Genomic DNA, 17778 nt, shown 5'->3' with positions numbered 1-17778 from the left:
CCTATTTCGGCTGAGGGTTTCCTTCGCTATTTTGTCTTTCACTGTAACGTGACGTCACGTCACGATACGTCCAAGTTTGAACTTTATGGATGGCGAGTGTGATTCCTATTTGTTCCGAGTCTAAGTACAGGGCGATAGCGCCATACAGGGGCCTGGATGCAAATCGTCTCGGTCCATGGAATTTTTCTGCTTTTGGCGCCAATGGCGACACAGTCATGCACAGGAGAGTCCAAGCTTCTCCTTTGTTTGTTTGCTTCTTTATCTGAAGCCTCTCCCACTGCGCTATACCACTCCATCCGATCTAATCGCCATGCTTGCGAGTAGATCAAAATAGGAACATGATGGGAGGCAAAATGGATCGTCCTGCTCTAGCGTGGAACCACCCAATTTCTGTCGGACAGACCCCAAAGCCGAACAGTCCCCCAAGCAAGTAATGACGTCTTGGGCCCGAGCTCGAGGCGTCCTGCAGAGTTGACCAAGAGCCGAAGAGGCCCTGTCGACCGTTTGTAGGAAATGACGTTTCAAGCTCGAGCTCGGAGCACCCTGCAGTGTCGACCAAGAGCCGAAGAGACTCCATTGATCGTTTGCAGGAAATGACGTCCTGGGCTTGAGCTCAGGACGCCCTACATAGTCAATCAAAAGCCGAAGAGGCTTCCGCGACCGCAGGTATCTATAATGACGTCGTTTCCCTCAACTAAAGGCTAGGCCGACTTCGAACCCTACCGAAGGACGAGCTGACCTCGGCCAGAGGAAGATCGAGCTGACCTCGGCCTAAGCGCGGGGCTGACCTCAGCGCTTACCAAGTTGACCTTGTCAAGCATATACTGCGGCCTCCGAGCCTCCTCGACCTCGTCCACGGCCGCATCCACGTGCGCGTCCATACTTGCACGGGCAACCATATATCGGAACTTCACCGCACCATGCTTCGCTTGCTGACCACGCTATGACGTGTCAACTAGGGCAATGCTTTGCTGCCCCAGCCATACCCTACCACACCTATCAACGCTGTGCTATCCACAAGGACTGCTCAAATCATATGCCTCAAGCAAGCCTTGGCTACATGCCACCTGGCCAATGCCATCTCCTCCCATAATGAGGACGGGCTATTCCTCCGCCACCTAGATACTTTTGCAAGAACTATAAATAGTACACATCAGGTAACGTTTAGGAACTTTTGGATCAATTAAGATCCACTCTAACTTAAGCTTTGGAAGGCTCTCGTCGGAATCGACTGGTGAGGCTTTGTGCAGGATCCTCAAAGTACAGGAGGTGCCATCCTTTCTCTGTCCTGACCGGTGGCTCCTCCGACAGAACCAATTCCATTTTAAAATTAAGCTTGTCTCTTGATCAAATACCAAAAAATAATACCATCTAAGCAAGCACTCGGTAATTCTCTCAGTCTTGCTTTTAATTTTAGCGCATCTTGTAGTTGCTAATTGAACTCTCAAGCAAGCCACGATCGCAAGATGGATGGCATGCCACTGATGGGTTAGAAGTTCGGTTGTATTCTCTTGTAAACTATAGGCAAGTGTAATGTTTTATGGGTGTGTGGGAGGGAAATTTTTTTTTAATAAAAAGTACCCTCACATATTCTAAATTATCCTAAATATTATACAAAAATATTAATATTTTTTAGTGTAAAACTTTGAATCCTAAAGTATATCCCTCCATGTTCCAAAATATCTATTTGAAATGCTTATAGAAAATTATCAAACAAAAATAGAGAATCATAAAGAAAACAAGAGTAGTCAAAGTGTTCAGCAAAAACTAAAGCAAACAACATATAAGAAATTGTAGTGCTTCACAAATTTTGAGCCAAGAGGATAAATAAAGTACCAAAAAAAAATTTGGTGTTGCTAGGGTTACAAGGCTCTTTATGCTGACTAACATAAAGAAATACAACTCCTTTAACTAACTTCAACACTAAAAGATAAGTACACATTTGCAGCGTAACTAACATAAGCTATGATATCGACAATGTATAAGCTTCATACAACTATACTGATAGAGTTAGATGACTCCTCGATCTAAAAGAACTTGACAACAATATAGATATTGCCCAATCAATCAAATACTTTTGTCATGCAAATCAATTCAACAATCTTGTTGTAACCCTTACATTTCATAAGACCAATACTAATATTTGATTATAACCTCCATGCTTGAGCTTCGATTAAACCAACTTAAGATATATTATAAAAGGATAGCTCAACACTAGATGAAATTGCAGTAGTTTAAAACCAAATCCACCTATGATGATCATGATGAAGACATCTTTTGAAATTGAGTCGAGAAATTTCTCTTTTAGAAGGCTTTGGAAGGCAAGTTGACTTATTATATACTACAAATTTAAGCTTTTTAGAAGCTTGTAGATTAGAATCTATTGATATGAGACACTTATGAATTTGGTATCAAGTGAGCTAGGCTTTAGAATTTGTTCTAGCGTACTCTTTGATACAAATATGACATCCTTTTGAGCCACAGTGGTGATGAATTTGTTCAGATTCTTGATTATATATGCTTAGTTGATAATTATGAGTTTGATTTTTTTTTTAGTTGCATTTTGATGCTATTGTTTCATGATGGACTTTAGTTTTGTTTTATTATTTTGACAAGTTAAATGATATAGTGAACCTTATCATGAGATATCTATGTGGAGTTTATATTTTTTTCTTTTTCACTATAGTTGTAACACCCAGCGCAACTGATAAGGAACTGGGCTTAGCCCATTTGTCCGGTCCAGATGTAAGAGTCAGAGTAAGAGATAGAAAAAAAAAAGATAGAGCCCTGTTCGACTTGGAGTAGGAGACGGACTCCTTCTCCATCTCGATTTTCTACAAGAGCTAGAAAATCTAGCTTCCAACGATTTTTTAAAAATTTATACACCCCCTTTACCTTACCGCTGATAGGTTTTACCGATCGCTGCTGCTAGACCACCGTTAGTTTCTTCTCCTTCTCTTCTTGACTTCCAACAATTTTGGCTTATGACGCTCACTGAAGATTTCAATTGAGCGTCTATCGGAGTCTTAGATTGTGAGAAGAATTTTCGAAATTAATTGGATCTGTTAGTTAGATTGTGCTAAGTAATGTAACTCTCTTTTTATATTTATAAGTAATTTATAAATATTTTATGAATCAAAATATTCTTAATTTATGAACTTGATGCATAGTATTTTATTATTATATATGTTTTTTTTTGGGAATATTGTATGATTGTTAATCGAATGTATTGGTTTTGATATAGATTATGCTCGATTGATTTCGATGTCATATAATTTTATATATCTTACGAGTTGGAATATTGACATACTTTTGAGAAAAAGAGTTTTGATAGGAAATGAATTTAGACTCACAATCTGATTATGTTTTGATACCATGCCATTGGAGATTGTACGTTGGCACTTCGATACCCTACTAGTGGGAATTATACGTTGGCACTTCGATACCCTGCTAGTGGGGGATGTCTATTGGCATTTCGATAACCTATCAATGGGGGTTTTATGTTGGCACTTTGATACCCTGCTATTGGGGGTCATGTGGTAACACTTTAATATGGTCATAGTTCAAGGATGTCGAGATGAACTCCATGGTTTGAAAAAAATTGATTTATGAACGAAATTTGAATTTTGAATTGACTGAACAGTGTTTAGATTCGGTATCGAATGGATGTATTTTGCTTGTTTATTTTCAGTATATTATTAATTATTTTATTGCTTGTTTATCTAGCTAAAATATTCATTGCTTACTAAGTTGTTTGGCTCATTATTCTATATTTGACTATTTCTATAGATTCGGTGAATTAGTTTGATCCAGGGATTCATTATGGGAGAGCAACTAGAGACAAGATTTCGACATCTTTATTTAGACTAGATTTTTATTAGAATTGATGCAAGATTTTAGAATATCATTGGTTTTGTGTGACATTTAGTTTTGATTTATTTATTTAAATTAAAAATTGAACGTTAATTATTTAAAAATATTCCGCCGCTTGAGTATGATATTATGTTGAGATGCCTTACATACTTATGGGGAGAGTTTCCTATAAGTGCACGCCGGTTGCTACAACCCTCGGTTTGTGACCTCAGGTCGGGGGTATGACAATAATCTTATTAGCTTTTATGGATGGACCAACAATAGGTTGAGCTTGTATGTCTTATAGGGCAGAGTCCTATGAAGTTTGTAATGTGCCACCAGCTTGTTCCGAAAGGTATGTTCAGATCGGGGTATCACATAATATATATCATTTTTTATTCTGTTTGTGCCCTTTTCCTTTTGTTTGTTGTCAACAGATTATGGGATCTCAATAGCTTCATATAGTCAAGGCACCTTTGATGCTGTAGACATAATACAAACTTGCAACGATCTACAAATATTTTATTTGATCTTGAGTACTACCAGACAATTGGCATTGTCAAACGTATGCTTTTATTTACCTAAGTTACAGCTGAAGAATTTCATCCTAGCAACACATCAATTCCTGGAGTAATCATTCTGCTTTCTATATGAATTAATTGAGAGCCGAGAATAGAGTTTTATAAATTTAGAATTTAGTTCAGTCCCAAAATAGGCTGATCCACTTGTGACTGAGCAGAACCAAACGATTCAACCCGGTTTAGGCTAGTTCTAATGTGAGACCAAATCAGAAGGACAAACCATCTCAATTCATGGCCAGTCAAATTTGGTACATAGAATCCCCCAGTTTAAGACGATTTTCCAGTTCTTAGTCTTAATCAAGTGCATGAACGACTATATTAGTTCCATTACTAAACTCATTTAGTTGGGTAGTAACCTTAGTTTGGAGCATATGTTAGGTTATCATAAACATATTTCAATTTTTAAAAATGCAAATATTGTATCTATCTCTATATGCTATTCTTAGGAGGGATATACAAAAAAAAAAAAAGAAAAAAAAAAGAAAAAAAAGAGAGAGAGAGAGTTTGTAGAGAGGAATGCATTCATTCAATCCATTTGGAAGGAGTTGGTCATGCTCAGATGACCATGAACAATGTGAGTGGCAAACTGGCAATTGCATAAACCATGACTATGTTGGTCAGGCTCAAATAGAAATTATGTTAGTTAGAAAGGCATTATGAGCCATCTCAATTGAGAATCCTGGTATAAATTATGATTTCGAATATCTGAGATACTCTATAAGCCGAGAGTCTAACATGTTCGAATTCCTTATGTATTGAGTGGAAAATGTTTTAAAGACTATAGGTTGTAGTCAAATACTTGCCTAACACCTTGGCACTATGTAGGAGCCAAGATGCTAAGGTTGCTGAATTATAAAGAAAATAGAAAAAAAATGAAAAATGAAAAGTGAATCAAGGAAGTCAAGGAAGAAGAGGAACAAGATAAAGCTACATTCACAATAGCTACAAGCAGTAGCTACTATTGCCTCTACATCCATAGCAATGATTTGTCTATGGTGTTAATAGTAGCCATGGAGTAGTTGCAGTGATGATAGTAGTGGACAATAGTTGTTTCATTTACCTATAAAAAAAGAAGAGGACTATAGGAAGATAAGAAAAAGGCTAGTGGTTGCATTCAATAGGTTCCTCAACCCACTGCTAGCGACATTCTCCTCTTGAGTAATAGGTTCAATGATGGTGAAATTGACCTAGAGTGGGCTTAGCAATATCTTGATCCTGAAAAGTAGATGTCATGTTTTGTGTGATGTAACAAACAAAGGTTGTGATATTGAAGCAGGAATTATGATTTGGATTGCATTTGTGCATCTCTTAGGATGTTAAGGGCAATATTAGAGAATAAAATTTTAAATGTACCCTCGAAAATATTTCTTAGATTTTATTTTATTAGTAGAATTCAGAAATAAGCTATCAAATGAATAGATAAAAAGGTGTAGGAAAGCTTGGTCGAGGCTTGTTGGACATTATTGTAAGAAAGGTACTTGCCTCCTTGGTGCATTGGTTTTGGCAATCTCCTCTAAAGATATGACAATCTGACCTCCCCTACACCTTAAGGTGTAGAAAATAAAGAAGCCTCTAAACCAATCTTTTCACCCATCTTGGAAATAGAAATAGTTTGGCTCACTTATCTCTAAAGCACTTGGGGGATTGGATGGGCTCAGTAGTCAATGGATATATAGAGATTGGAATGGAAGATTATGAAGTTTGTTACATAGAGCTCCGAAATATGCTTGAGGAAAGGTAAATTATCCATTATCACATTGGGGTTTTTCCTCCCTATATTTTTTCCTAATTTTAACCATCTGTTAGTTTCACCTCTTCCCCATCTAGGGCCTTTCGTCTTTTTTTTTTCCTCTTCGTCTTCAATTCTTTGTTTGAAACCTTTAAGCACAGCTTCCATCATGAACTCATGGGATCTACCTTCTAACCCCATTTGCTTCCACTGTCCACCATTTACCACCATCCTCTCTGAATAATAAGCCCATGATGACGAAGAACCTTACTCAAAAATAGCACAAGCATCGAAGATCTTTTTAGTATAAAATTGATATGGAACTAAACACACCGACATAGGACCTCATATTCTCCTTTTAAGTCCTAGAATCTTTATAAGGCTAAAAGTCTAAATCCAATCAAAAATACTATGATGGATCTCTGATCAGCCCTAAAATTGCTAGTGTTGCAGTGTTTTCTAGTCCATATCGGCCATGAGCCAGGTAAATGCTTTGATACCATTGATAATGACCAAGAACCTCATCCAAAAATGCTGGTTATGAGGTATTATTTGGATTTTCTAGTCTTGTATAAATGTCAAAGGTCTTTCCAACATACAATAATATGGGACTAAACACATACCACACTTTTCGTCACTTACCCCCCATTTAAGCCCTTGCTAGCTAATAGAATTGTTCATCTTCATTAATTAAACTAGATATGTTCGACCATTTGTAACGACCTAGTACCTCAACCAAAAAAGCTAATCGAAAGTTTTTATTTAGGTCGCATAGCTTTGTATGTGTAACCAAGCTCTCTCGAGCACATAATCAATATGGGACTATATATGTGCCGGTATGAGTGCTCATAATATTAGTGCTATTTTTTCTTCTCCAACTGATTAGTATGATCGTCTTATTTGTGCACTGAGTTGGTGGCTAAAGCCAGAGACCATCCAAACCCAATTTAATATAAACACAACTTTCTGCCGATATTGTATGATGAATCAAATTAATATTAAGTACACTTTTGTTGTTCTATGTATGTCGTTATTTGTATGCATGTATACATTATCCAAATAAAGGAAAAGAATAATGAGTTGAAATATGTATGAAAACTAGTTAAACAAAATTCAGACATATTTTCTTTTGCTATTACGTTGGAAGAGGGGTGTCGACTTTCCAACCTCCTATAAGCTTGCTGGAAAAGAGCTCAAACATGGAGAGCCAAACATATGGAGAGCCATTATGAGAAACCAAGATGAATTAATAACTTTTATTGGAAAACCACAGTGAATAGACTTGATGTTAGTTGAATGGATACTAGGTGCAATGAAGTAGCTGATGTATTACAGTTCCTAATTTTATGACCTTTGGTTTTAGAGGATGTTTCTTGCTCAAAGCACATATGGTATTTTTTATTATTATTGAGATTTGATTGGTGAAAAATTAGACATCAAATTTCTTTAGATATTTTACTTTGGTTGATTTTTCTCAACGGAAGGGAGAGATATGACTACAAATCTTCCACAGCCCCAGCTGCATAATTTCTTGCAGCCTGCACCTTCAAACCAATTGTAGACCATGACAAGTTATGCTTCATGCATGGCCCAAAAGTTCAAAAGCAACAAGAGAATACTTCACAAATGCCAACTCTTTCAGCTCAATAAGAGTAGCAACATTAGTTTTTGAATTCCTGCTCCCATGTTTATCTTGGTTCTCAGATTTATTGCTGAAAACTTTGACACTAATAGACTTAATTTAGTTCCCTCAGAAAACAGATCATATCAGAAGTCTTTCACAGAGTACAAAAGCTAACTTATGATTTAAGTTGGTGCAATTACATAGTTTGTGACACTGCATTGGTGCGGCCATTCATAATATGGATTGAATATAAGTCTGGCTCATCTTTGGGATGGAGTCTACAGAGACAACCAATAATTACATCAGTAACATTCAAAAATCAAACCAGAGGAGATGCATTTTTGGTTAAACCATTCGATTTTTATTAATACATTGTATTTAAACCAGATGTCCTTAATGTACTAAGAGCAATCACCCTCTTATCTGATTCTCAATTCTTTAATCCAACAAACTTGCATATACTGGTCCAGGAACCGGTTGTCTCTGCTGCAGGTTCATCTATTGCTTCCTTAAAGTTAGCTTTCACGCTCAGCTCTACAAATGCATCCACAAGATTCTGAAGTCTCGCGACAAATTCAATCAGATGTGAAGCAAATGTAGCCAATGACAATGCACTGGCACTGTCGTAGGTTTTTAACTCTTCTTCATTAGGTATTGCATCTGAAATAAATGACCGCCTTGCAGGCCATGATACCTGTTGTTTGAACTCTTTTGCTGGTGGGGAGTCAACTGCATTGTTCATTGAGTTATGAGCATCCCAACTTCTTGACAGTTGGATTGATTGAAGATTAAGCACCGTCTCGCTGTAAGATTTGGTTTCGAGGTTTTTGTTTTCACCTTCCCCCGTGTTGACACAATCTAAGGCATCTTTAATTCCTTCAGGCCGCCTTGCAAATTCCCAGCTTTCTGAATTCACCAGAAGGTACGATTTCCGGTCTATCTTCTTTTGCAGCTCTTCAGCAGCTTCATGGACTTCAAGGAGGATGTTCCCAGGGTTCAATTTTGTCATTTTCTTGACTCTGTTTCCTAGCTCACGTAACACTTTAGCACCTTCCATGCCTACCCTCTTTAGCTCATTGCTAAAAACTTGCCTGCTGTCAGGTGGGGCCTACAGTAAACTTTTAAACAGTCAAGTGGCAGCACGAGAAAAAAAGCATGTTCCAGAAAATAAATAGTCCAAATAATGCTTGCACAAGCATCATAGGAAAAAGAGAGGGGAGGGGGGGGGGGGGGGGGGGGGGGTGGTGGAGGTGGCGACCAGGGTTTGGTTGCAGGGAGATTTCTGTTCCACAATGACAACAAGATCTGGGAGCGGATTTTAACTTCGTAGTCATAGATATTCATTGAAGTTTCTGCAGATAGTAGCTCCCAGATTGTTGTAACCATGAACAGACAATCTATTGCACATCCATGCCACAGGATTTAGCAATAAATGTGTATCCACATTAACTCCATTGTGGTGATTATTAGTATTTGGAGAAAGACATAAGATTACTAAATATTGCTGGCATAAATTAGCAAACATTTAAAATGATTCTCGACAATTTGGTGCTCTATCATATATACCTAACAGAAAAAAGTTTCTTAGATCATGTGTAATAATCAAATGAATACCATGTATTTGACTGTAAAGAAAGATACGACCATCTTCAGCGCACAGCAGAATAACAGTTGAACACAGACATTATACGACTATTTATAGAGACTGACGAATCAATAACTGTATCTATTTAGACATAATGTGGTGCCAATTCTAATATGGCCTCGTTACTCACATTGCTAAAAAAATGAGATAGATCACTTTTGTGCATGTTGGAGCCAGCGAAATATTCATAAGTTGAGCAGTAGGTGCAATATAGAAAATTAGAAATGTTATTAAAAAAAAAATAACTTATAGCCCAACATGATTTGGATGGTAAGGTAACTAGCATGCAGCCTCATAATTATGTTCCATTATCAAGATTCCCTGATACTTCGGATGTTTTTTCGCTTAACTGAAAAGGCTTTAAATCCAAAGGTTCCCTAAGATTGGATTAGATGGGTTTCTGGTACCTATGTTTCAAAGTTTTCTAATGGTTTTTGTTCCCATATGTAGCCACTCAATCCTTTTTCTGTACGAGATCATGATTGTGATCGTGATCCACATACAAGGCTATAAGCACCAGAGCAAGCACCAAGAGCAGTTGATGGGAAGTATAAACAAAAGTAGAACAGGATGGATCTTCTCTCTTTCTTCTTTTGCTTAACTCCAAAATCTTTTCTTTTGATCCAGAAGTGGAGATAGAGGCAGAGGCAGATGCGTTTGACCAAGTGGAGACAGCTGTAGAAGCTCCAATCCTGGAGGAAAGAATGAAGTAGGTAGGGCCTGCAGTGTTTTCTCCTTAATGAATTGTGAATGTTATTTTTAATTCAAAAAACTGGAAGCAGCAATGACTTTTCCCAACAATATGCACAGGATGATTTTCACAAATCAAAAAAAACTAAAGGAAAATGAAAAACTGCTAAACAGCATATCCATATGAAGTTTTGATTCACATCATATGCTATCGAGTGTAGATACTTGGTTTACCCAACAGTGATTGCACAATTTAAAGTTTAAACTGACATTTGAATCTTGGAATGTAACATACAATTGAACTAAACATAAGTTGCACAGAAATCCTTAAAGATCATGTAAAATGGCCACATCAAAACCATTTAATCCAACATCGACAAGTCTTGTCTTTTTTTTTTGTGGCTATCAAAACATCTTATTGTTGCGAGTTGGATTTGGCTTAGTCTTGAAAGAACAAGGTGTTGGGAGATATGACATTGCTAATAAACCTTCCTTAGATCATTAACCTGATATGCTTACAACAAATACAGTTGGTGTGGACAGTAGTAATAATACTTGATATATTCCAGCAACCAGTTTTACACAGACACTCGAAGTTTAGGTTTCTTGACATGTTGAATGGTTGAATACTTGAGGCACACTTCATGAAACTACTTGATGCTTCAAATTATCATGTCAAGATGTCATCACCATTACATGTGTACTTTCACTGATACCCAAATATTGTCATGTCTAATATAAGCAAAGGTATTGTCAGAGTAACATGTCCAACTAAAAAAACATAATATGCATATAATCATACATATTTAAACACACATTTATAACGAATAGGCATGTCCTGATGTTGGATTTCTCATAAGGTTTGTGTGTCAGATTCTGCTGAACACCTGGACTCTTGGTGCTCATGACAGGCCTAAAGTCGTAAACCATTAGTTAAGCAAGACCATATCAATCCATACCAATAGCGGTCCAACAAAACATTAACCCCCCCAGAAAAAAATCAATATTCCGTTGGTCTCCCTATCACCTGCCCTACTGCTTAAGGTAAAAGATGCATTAAATAATAATAAAAACTAGTACTACTTCAGTAATATATAAATAACCTCTCAAACTCACAGGGACCACAGAGTTTTTCCACCAACAAGAAAAATTAGTATGTGGGCTGAGGTATCATGAACAAAGTCAAGAACCTGAACAGAAAAGGATAAGTAGATAGCAAGACAACTCATTATCTGTGCTTGGTCAAATATTGAATTGCAGGCAAGCTGAACAGTGCTCCATTTGCTACATTACACAGGACTAGGTGTGGCAATACTAAAGCTGAAGCTGCAAAATTTTAGTCATGATCTGGTACTCCACCTAAGCACTTGAGTATGAACAATATGCTTCTTGGCCTTCTACGCACTGAGGGAATCTCGGAGCCAGTCTTTAATACTAGAAGGGACCATAAATCAAAAAACTGATTTGGCATGAGTGGTTTTTTGCATACGATGACAAAAAGCAATCAAGAAAATCTATAGCCAGTCTCTGGAGCAACTAAAGGAACATGGTACACTAATGTGAGGATTAAGCCATTCTATCAAAGCCTTGCTAGCACCGAAAGTTCACTAAGGTTTGCGAAGGTTGTACCTTGTTTTTTTAGAATCTATCAAGTCCAAACTAAGGTTTATAAAGAAGAAAATTTAATAACTTATGTAAACTTGGGCATGTGGAGGACTATTTGTAGATATCAAAGCCCATTAAAATGCCAACCGCTCATGGCCATCAATAGAATCATGCTAGGACATAAACTACTCAAAACAAATGATCAAGAATCAAAATCTAACAAAAGTTCTAGCATAACTCATATTAGGTTTAAATCTCGTTGCATCAATATTGGTTGACCACAAGTTGGCGTGTCACTTGTGTCATATCCAAGAAGTTTGCAACCTTTAAAAAATAGAGGGTGAATCTTGCTTAGACCAAATAGCTACTAACTACTAATTTTCTTGTTTGGATCATTTTAGGTCCAGCTCAAACATGAAGGTGTTGCTCTGCCTATTCTCACTATAATGGACTTTGATGTTGTCCAAGTTAGGCTGGATCAACCTAACATAACTCCAGTTGTCCAACGTTTGAAATCTTAACTATGCTCAACCATGCTGCATCACCCTAACCCTGCATCAAGCACTGTCTATAAACACATTCACCCTAGGGTATCTGCCGATTCAACTAACCCCAAATAGATACAAGGGCCATATTGCATCTTGTACTGTTGCAGGATGTGAAAGATACAGGGTTGATAGATGAGATCTTAACCCTTTCTTGAATCAGAATTTGACCCCATATAGCAAGCCTTGAAATAGACCACCCACCAATATGGCAAGTTGAGGGGCACGCTACAAAGAGCATCTCCTATTATGCATAATTTCTAGAACGGCGCTTAGATAAATTTGCTCCTTCAATGTGAATTTTCTCTCTTACATCCAATAAAATCATGTAGGGCTTCTGAACTAGTAAAGTCCCATGTGCCTTTCTACAAATTACAAGGGTTCCAGAACAACAAATCAGGGGACCAACTTACTGATGCTTCATAAAACTACACAAGCTCAATCAGTCCAATGTCGTATTAGATGCAACGGCTTATTTCAATATGAATCACTGACCACAAGAGCACTAACCTGTCATCAGTTCATCAGTATTCAAAAGCTGAATGTGCCACAACAAGCAGTTAACAAAGCCATTAATAAATCCATTAGCCATTGGAATTCACAGTCATAATTGTCAGTGTTCTCAACTGGCATAATTTTGTACTGTTTTGGGCTTAAATTGGATATTGACTCCTAGACAGACAGACAGAACCATGACCTCATATATTTTGCAATTTGCTCATGTTCGTGTCTGAATAGCAGAACCTCATATTGGATGATATTTGTCAACAAATATCAAATTCACGATATGATCTGACTTTTCAGGTCCCAATAACATAAGATCGCTGATCAATGACCACAGATCTCAAAACAGCAGCATCGAGAGTTTATTGGGTTCTATGTTCTATTTATTATAGAAGGACCTAGAGAGGAGTTGGTAGCTAAAGTTTTTCTAATGTCCAAATCTAAGTTTCCAGTTCTTATTTAAGGCTTCCACAGAATAATTGTCATTAGCAAAAGGAAAAAAAAAAAAAACTCATATCAAATCAAAATCTTGACTGTGGCTCCATCAGGTAGCCAATATTAGACATGGCTAAACAGGAAAGGAAGAGAGGGCCATACATGCATTAACGCTTCTTTCATTTTATGTTCTATGAAATTGATAATAGGCTTCCACCAGCTAGAAGCGGTGAAAAGCAAAAATATCATGCAAGAGAAATATAAACAAATAGTAATAGGTTGGCAAAATCTGCGGGCAAGCTGCCCAATGGTCTAGTAGGAACAATATATACAGGGCCCAAACTGATAAACCAAAGCTCATGTATCCAATCAAAACCATGGGACAACTGGTTCAGCTCAATAACCTTTCCACCAGCCCATTGGTTAGCAGTAAACCTGATTCAAATGAACCCTTAGTTTCACAATGACAGATACTTAAAAGCTGTTACCTAAAAAATGCTGCAGAACCTTAAAACCAAAATGTTGAAGAATTATCTCTATTACAAACACTTGCAATTCTTGCATAGTTTGCTTTTGTCAGACCATAGCACACCTCCAAGCTTGGAAAGGGGGGTTCGCGAGTTTGGGTTCCTATCAAAGGAGAGTTAATTGGGAACTTAGGCATGTTTCCTCCTTCCAATGACTGTATCAAGGAAGGCTGTACCACCCCAAACCGTCCGGTTTGGGGTGTACCGAGCCATGCCAGGTACAGACCAGCATGGTTCTGCCCCTCAATTCTCCCTCTCTCTCCTTCTCCCACTCCCCCTCCCTTGCTGATGCCCCTTTTTTGATATGTGCTGGAACGGCAAGGTATGATACCATACCATACCGCTGGATTCCTAACACGGGTGCCGGTTTCGGTACTATGGATCTTGGATTGTATAGCACCTTTCATTCAACTATTTATGATATTATATTGCACCTTCCCACTGCACATGTCAGGCAAGCACACATGAGCACACATACACACTCAGAAGAAGGCTAGGAGATATCCATTAATTGGGTCTATAAACTTTCACTGATTCAAGGATCCAAACTATGAATGATGACCTAGATTTTAGAATTATACAATAATCTTCCTAAGATTTCAGTAGACTTGGATGAACGAGAATTGCAAGTAGACCTAGACGTTTCACTAAGATTGACGAACAAGAGTTCACAATTCTAAGCCACCAAACAAACACATACAAAGCATAAGAAACATCAAATTATTATTAGAACTGGCTGAAGTTAAAAATCGGAAGGGATTTGTAAACAAAGCAACTATACAAAGTACATTTGACAATCAATTTAGATTGACTTAGTAAAAAGGAAGACGGGTTTTATAAGATTTATTTTCACTTCATGGCTACATGACAGGGGTATGTTGCTAGTTGTCAGGCTCATATGATACTATGCAAAGGCAACAAAGGTAATTGACAAGCACAAGAGGGGAGACAAAATATTCCGTAATACCAGATCTCAAGGGAAGAAATTATAATAAACATCAAATAATGAACTTCATAAGAAATAAGAAATTATATCAAAAGAAACCATAATAATACAAGGACTTTACCTGAATTTCTGAAAGTATGCAGCCATGCAATGCCATAACCATGAAGGCACAGTGCCTTAGTGCACCACCAACTTTAACATAGTTCTTCCAGGGATATCCCCACATCTTATAAGGACCATGGGGTGGCTCCCACATAGCAAAGCCTAACTGTAAAGATACAAGGAAGTAACGGCGCATCAACATCCAGCTCAACTACAAGCACATGGATAAAGTATTATTGCAGTAGATACATACAAGAGTATCCTCTTGGCTTGTTGATTCAACGGCTGACCTATACCCACTGTATAAAGGATCATCAGAAGCCTGATATGTAAGAATTTTTGAAGGAACCCTCTCATATTCAATGCACTGAATGTACCCATTGACACAGCCTGATAAAACCATAGATATAAAGTCAGCTACAAGGATAATTCTAGAGCGAGGTTAGGTTAATCTTTGCAGTGGTAAATGTGCTGACCAGAGATAACTCTGTTGAAAAAGATTATACATGTTATACATTGGATCGATTGGTTAAGGATATCTATGATTGACCATAGCAAAAAGACTACGCTAAAGGTTCACATCAATTATTTGATGGGCATTTGGAGGGAAAAAATATAGCTCAAATAGCTCCGTACAAAGATGGCATGAATCTGTTAGAGGCAAATTTAAGTGGTTGGGAATCCTTGATTGGCAAGCTCATCTTGATATGATTATTTCAATAGGTGGGCAATCGAAAGGATAGTTCAGTTGAACCATTGTGCATCTAGAAAAGAGATATTTTAGTTTAATAAAAAATAATGTCAAGAGAAAACAAGACCTTCCAAAGACTTTGCTATGCTCATGAAATTCTTTGCTACCAAGTTATGCAGATCCTCTCCTGCCCAGATTGGGTAGATGCAAATATTAATTCCCAAACTAACAGCAGCACCAAGCACAATAAGTACAAGTCGACTCACAGCCGTTGCAATAAATTCCCCCGTCCGATATCCCGACGTTACAACGACACAAAATGTGAGCAAGAAACACCGGAAGCCATATTCATAAGGCTTCATAGTTGGGTAGAGTTTTATAAAGCTTGAAAAAAACCCTAGCATCCAAAAGCATGGCCATGAAAGGTAAAAAAACAGAAATTAGTACTTATCTTTCAGAATTCACAAAGAACAAAATAAGGTATAATGTTGTCAAGTATAGATCTCACCAGCTGCAAAGATGCAGATAATAATGACTAGTTCCTCAAACTGTCCCGTCAATTTGGATAACTCTGCAACCCCTAGAGCAAGCCCTCCAGCAGTTAGTGTTCCTATAGCCCGATTAAACCCTTTGCTAAGTGTCGAACCTGCATGACAATAGATTCAGCTTGACATTCAGAAAAACTTCGCTTTCGCATGCAATATACAAGCTAAGAACGAAACACTAAGTCTCATGACCAATTCAGTGTCTAGCCAGATTGACCCGCCCGAATCAAATGAAAGAAGTACTCCGTAGTTAATTCACACAACCATGAAAATCATTCCTAAAGATAATGCTTAGAAACCATCTTTTTCATTACCTTCAAATCAAAGTTACCACTCCCAACACCTCAGTCAAAGGATTATCTTTTTTTCATCACTCTGTTACTTCTGTTTCCTTTACATCCACTTCGTCCCATGCTCCGGTTAAAATGGCCTCCGATTATTCCAACCACGCAGATCGATTTCCACAAGTACCACAAATAATCACCTCCCCAGTACATCACTTTGAATTAATTTCCAAAATCTTTCTCGAAAAGACATATATAAATAACTAAATACCACCGTTTAAGCCCCATTAAAATTGACCAATCTCATCATCATCATCAATTCATCATTATGCATACCTATGCTGAATTCGAAGATGACGACGACGGTGAGGATGGCCCAGACGGAGTGCTTGGTAAGGTCCATGGAGGGCTCCTTGAGGAAGATGATGAAGGAGGTCAGAGTGAGCGCAAGCCCCATCTTTGCGCCGAAAACGACCTTCCTCGGATCCGAGCGCCCGAACTTCCACCCCTTCTCCACCAGCTCCCGCGCCTTGCCCCACATCCCGGCGATCCCGGCGCCCAGGCGCCGGAGGCACCCTCTCTTCTCCTCCTCCTCATCGAAGTCGAGGCCGACCCCCCACTCCCCCTCTTTGAGAAACGAGGAGAGCAGCCCCTCCTTGCTCCGCTGCTCGGAGTTGTACCTAAACGAACCCAATTGAGGGACCATCTGCGATCTCCCTCCTCCTATAGATTTTTGGGAGAATTTTTCTTCGTTTCTTTCCATCGGAGATTGCACAATAAAAAAAGAGATGATTCGATAAGCGCAGATATATGGAAGAGGGAGGACGATGGCGTGGTAGTTTTCTGGATTCTATTTTTGGCTTGCGTTGTCGCGTGAAGTAACGCGGTGTCACTCCACGATACGTCCAAGATTCGCGAGGCTTGGTAGGAAAGTACGGTACGGGGCTCTCGATATTTCGGATCTTTGTGGGGTCGTCGCGGACCGTTCCTGTCTTCGAGCGCCGCCTAATAAGGATAGTGGGCAAGTTTGATTTGGCGGCCCAATGCGTTTGGAGCCTAAGGTATGTTCACTAAAATATTTTTTTTAAAAAAAATAATAATTTTTTTAATAAATATAATATATTTTAAAATTTTATTTAAAAATAATTTGTCTACTTTTTTGAGATGCAAAATTATTAGTCAAATTTTTGTAATCAAAATTTATTAAAATATTATTTTCAATCGATAACATGGCTAATCCATTTAATTTTTCTTATGACATAATTGACCGCAAATAAGATTTTATCAATTTTAATTTTGAAAAACTTCTTTTTTTAGGATAAAATGAAAAACTTCTTTCAGTAGAAGCAACTGTTACAGGTATTGTTAACAATATCCTGTAAGCAATATATCATTTGGAAAAAGAATATGTTTTTTTATAAAACTTAAAGTATCAATAAAGGTACTAGTTTCTGTTTTTAAAACTTTTAACTC

General features: G+C 37.9%; 1 protein-coding gene across 1 annotated transcript; it reads right to left on the bottom strand.

Moving 5' to 3' along the window:
• Positions 1-7945: 7945 nt before the first annotated feature.
• On the bottom strand, positions 7946-17391 carry LOC103723619 (aluminum-activated malate transporter 5-like). Its single transcript, XM_017846758.5, has 6 exons — positions 16642-17391; positions 15985-16122; positions 15604-15873; positions 15039-15175; positions 14805-14951; positions 7946-8894 (listed from the first exon to the last, which is right to left on the bottom strand). Exons 1-6 carry the CDS (start codon positions 17066-17068, stop codon positions 8217-8219), a joined length of 1797 nt encoding a protein of 598 aa, XP_017702247.4. The 5' UTR covers positions 17069-17391; the 3' UTR covers positions 7946-8216.
• Positions 17392-17778: the final 387 nt, after the last annotated feature.

The sequence above is a fragment of the Phoenix dactylifera genome, chromosome 18 (assembly GCF_051530095.1).
Source record: "Phoenix dactylifera cultivar Ajwa chromosome 18, Ajwa_hap1_PhDact_Kaust_v1.1, whole genome shotgun sequence".
NCBI lineage: Eukaryota > Viridiplantae > Streptophyta > Magnoliopsida > Arecales > Arecaceae > Phoenix > Phoenix dactylifera.
Note: the sequence above shows the minus strand (reverse complement) of the source record. Positions and strands in the feature narration are given on the sequence as shown.

Coding starts and splice junctions, on each gene's coding strand:
- LOC103723619 (XM_017846758.5), bottom strand. CDS start 17,068: ATGGAAAGAAACGAAGAAAAATTCTCCCAAAAATCTATAGGAGGAGGG. Junction 16,123..16,641: donor CATCTTCGAATTCAGCATAG/GTATGCATAATG, acceptor ATTGTCATGCAG/GTTCGACACTTAGCAAAGGG. Junction 15,874..15,984: donor TATCTGCATCTTTGCAGCTG/GTGAGATCTATA, acceptor TTTGGATGCTAG/GGTTTTTTTCAAGCTTTATA.